Genomic DNA, 3859 nt, shown 5'->3' with positions numbered 1-3859 from the left:
GACACATTGACACACACAGATATACACACACCCAAAAAGACATATTCACACAAACTCACACATACATACACGCACACACAAATAAACATAGAGATACACAGACACACTCACATAGATGCACAGTCATACACATACACACAGAGGTACAGGCACACACAGATTCAGACTGACATAGACACTCACAGAGCCACACACTCATACAGAGACACACTCACATACAAAAGCATTCAGACGCCCACACACACTCACAGAAACACACACTTTCAGAGACACATAGAGTCACACAGCCACAGGTACACACGCATGCTCAGAGTAACACAGATACACATATACAGGCATATAAGCACACATACATGTGTGCACACATGAACAGATATGCACACAAACACATCATACACAGACAGACATGTAGACTTACACACGGATGTGGACACAGGCATTAGTGTGCATACAAAAATACACTGGTCAATTCTGACACACACAGGCATAGACTGAGAGACTTACAGACAGAGGCACATGTACAGCAACACAGATACTGCAAACAGACACAGAGGTACACAGACATATGCACATACACACACAGACACTGACGCACACACAGGCGGACACAGACAGACAGTCACAAAGACACACACACAGGCACTGACAAACACACACTGAGGAACTGTCACACACACACACGGACACACTCAAGCATTGATGTACAATGTACTGACTCACCACAGGCACTGTCATAGATAAGGACACACTAGGCACACAGGTACTGAGTTACCACAGGCATTATTATACAGCCATGGACAGACATTGGCACTGATACACACACATATGGGGACACACGCACAGACTCACACACACACACACACACACAAAGACACAATTACATAGAAACACATCGATTCTCTCTCACACACCCACGCAGGCACTGAAACACACAGAGTCAACACACATACAGACTCAAACACACACACACTCTCTCAATGTGTTGGAATGGACGACACCAGGACAATACCATTCCCCCTAGATGCACACAGCCAATTCCCAAAACGCCTTGATTCTGACACACCAGCCAGTGCACAATCTCGCTGCGAGGCAGACTCCAGACAGAATTAAAGCCAGCCCTGTAGAACAGGCAGAAATCGTATGGCAGGTCAGGAAGAGGGGGGATCGGACAGGGTTGCAGTGGATGAACTGGCAGCTGCCATCTGAGAAGATCTCTCAAACCTCTGCTTGTTGTTGTTGTTTTTTGGGGACTGAGTTAAGAAGAGCTAGCTGTCTGTTTTGAGTTTGTGCAACAAGTTGCCTGAATTGGCCAGGGAGCTCAGGGTCTTCTTAATGCGGAGAGCAGTCAGCCGAGCTGTTGGGTTCTGGTACCACGACTCCTTCATCAGCTTGGCCAGGGAGAAGAGAATCTAAAGAAAACCAGCAAACAAAACCGTGAGCCAAATGACAGAAAAAAGGAGCCAGAAATGAATCCATCGCCCTTGGCTTTGTCTGCAGCCAGTCAATGCTTCACTATCCACAGGACAATCTAACACCATTGGGAGAGAGAATCCAGTAGGATACCACCACCTGGTGGCCACAGGCTGCAACCGCTCCATGACAGTCGACAGAGCAGTTCGCAGTGAAGGAGAGTCTTACGTTTAGATGGCGCCGTTTGCAATTTTAGGACTCTCCAAAGTAGAGCAGCTAGAGTACAATTCTGGTGACCACCATGCAGGAAGGACGTGGCCCCACTAGAGAGAGTACTGAAGTGATGGACAAGGGATGCATCAGGAATGGAGATTTTCAGCAACTAGGCAAGGCTGGGCTCGTTTTCTTCAAACCAGGGAAGGTTGAGAGACGACTTAATCAAGGTGCATAATTATGAGGGGCTTGGAGAGGATGGGCTCTTGCGGTGTAGTGGTAGTGGTAATCCTCTGAACAAGTTGATTAGAAGCTGTCGTGGAAAGTACTTGGGCTCTGCATTTGAAGCGCTATCATTCTCAGTCCACCAGGTTAAAAGGTGGAATCTGGCTGGATGGCCTTCCTCACGGCCACCACAGATAGGAGGGGCCAAGGAGCTTCATCCTGTGCAAGTGTTTCAATAACGAAACATCTTGACAACAGTGACTGAGGTTGGCAGACATTGTATATTTGCTGGGTAAGATTATCCACTAACGCAAATAATGACTTCCTGTGACAGTCAATAGTACAGTACATGGGGATGCTGGGGACTTTTTAATTCACTTATGGGATGTGGGTGTTACTGGCTGGGCCCAACATTTATCATCCTGCCCCTAGATGCCCCTTGAGAAGGTGGGGGGTGAGCTGCCATCTTGAACCGCTGCAGTCCATGTGCTGTAGCTAGACCCACAATGCCCTGAGGGAGTGAATTCCAGGATTCTGACCTAGTGACACTGAAGGAACGACGATATATTTCCAAGTCAGGATGGTGAGGGGCTCGGAGGGGAACTTGCAGGGGGTGGTGTTCCCATACATCAACTGCCCTTGTCCTTCTAGATGGAAGTGGTCGTGGGTTTGGAAGGTGCTGTCTGAGGATCTTTGGTGAATTTCTGCAGGGCATCTTGTAGATGGTACACACTGCTGCTACTGAGCCATCCAGGGGTAAGTGGGGAGTATTCCATCACCCTCCTGACTGGTGCCTTGTAGATGGTGGGACAGGCTTTGGGGAGTCAGGAAGTGAGTTACTCACTGCAGGATTCTTAGACTTTGATCTGCTTTTGTAGCCACTGTGTTTATATGGTGAGTCCATTTAAGTTTCTGGTCAGTGGTAACCCCGAGGATGTTGCTCGTGGGGGATTCAGTGACAGTAACAGTATTGAATGTCAAGGGGCGGTGATTAAATTGTCTCTTATTAGAGATGATCATTGCCTGTCTTTTGTGATATGAATGTTACTTGTCATCTATCAGCCCAAGCCTGGATATTGTCCAGATCGTGTTGCATTTGAACAGACTGCTTCAGTATCTGAGGAGTCGCTAACGGCATTGGACATTGTACAATCATCTGTGAACATCCCCCACTTCTGACCTTATGATGGAGGGAAGGTCATTGATGAAGCAGCTGAAGATGGTTGGGCCCAGGACACGACCCTGAGGAGCTCCTGCAGAAATGTCCTGGAGCTGAGATAACTGACCTCCACCAACCACAACCATCTTCCTATGTGCCAGGTATGACTCCAACCAGCGGAGAGTTTGCCCCCTGATACCCAATGATTCCAGTTTTGCCAGGGTTGGTAGAGCTGCCTCAGGGTGGTCCATTGAGGGACAGTTAAGTTGTTCTTGTGTCCCACTTCCCAACTTCAAGTGGAGTCTGGCTCCACCTAGTGGCTCACTTACTGATTGCAGTTGGGAGGGAGTCATCGAGAGGCCAGGCTGAAATGTCTTCACTGCGTTCCAACTGCGAGCGGGCGGCCTGGGAGTACACCATGATCAGAGAGGGCACTCTGACCCCTGCAGCCTCATGGCCAATTCCCAAACAATGCGGAGCCAAAACTGGGACAGCTACGGGCAGCCACTCCACTCAACAGCTCCCTCTCCCCACCCCCGGTCCTCCCAGGGGCCCACTCCTTGCCAGTGACTCCTGCTGCCTGGGTCCACATACATCCCGAAGGCGGGAGATGTGGCGGCGCCCGCTGTAGTCAAATAGCTGCTCTTCCCTGACATGGTGTGCCTGCAAAGAATGGCTCATTGAATGCAGTCCAAGAAGGAGGGATATCATTTCCCAGGGAATTCCTCAACAATAAAGAATGAATGGTTAATGGTAGAGTCCTGGGGAGTGTTGCTGAACAAAGAGACCTTGGAGTGCAGGTTCATAGCTCCTTGAAAGTGAAGTTGCAGGTAGATAGGATAGTGAAGGAGG

At 49.1% G+C, this 3859-nt stretch overlaps 1 protein-coding gene across 1 annotated transcript in view; it reads right to left on the bottom strand.

Moving 5' to 3' along the window:
* Window positions 1-1246: 1246 nt before the first annotated feature.
* The window catches only part of LOC122543265 (activin receptor type-1-like), a 4762-nt gene continuing 2149 nt past the window's right edge, over window positions 1247-3859 (bottom strand). The window contains exon 2 of the mRNA XM_043681743.1: window positions 1247-1409. Coding sequence (XP_043537678.1) covers window positions 1266-1409 — 144 coding nt within the window. The 3' untranslated portion in view covers window positions 1247-1265. The remainder of the gene's footprint in view (window positions 1410-3859) is intronic.

The sequence above is a fragment of the Chiloscyllium plagiosum genome, chromosome 43 (genome assembly GCF_004010195.1).
Source record: "Chiloscyllium plagiosum isolate BGI_BamShark_2017 chromosome 43, ASM401019v2, whole genome shotgun sequence".
Taxonomy (NCBI): Eukaryota; Metazoa; Chordata; class Chondrichthyes; order Orectolobiformes; family Hemiscylliidae; genus Chiloscyllium; species Chiloscyllium plagiosum.
This window is presented reverse-complemented; position numbering and strand designations above follow the sequence as displayed.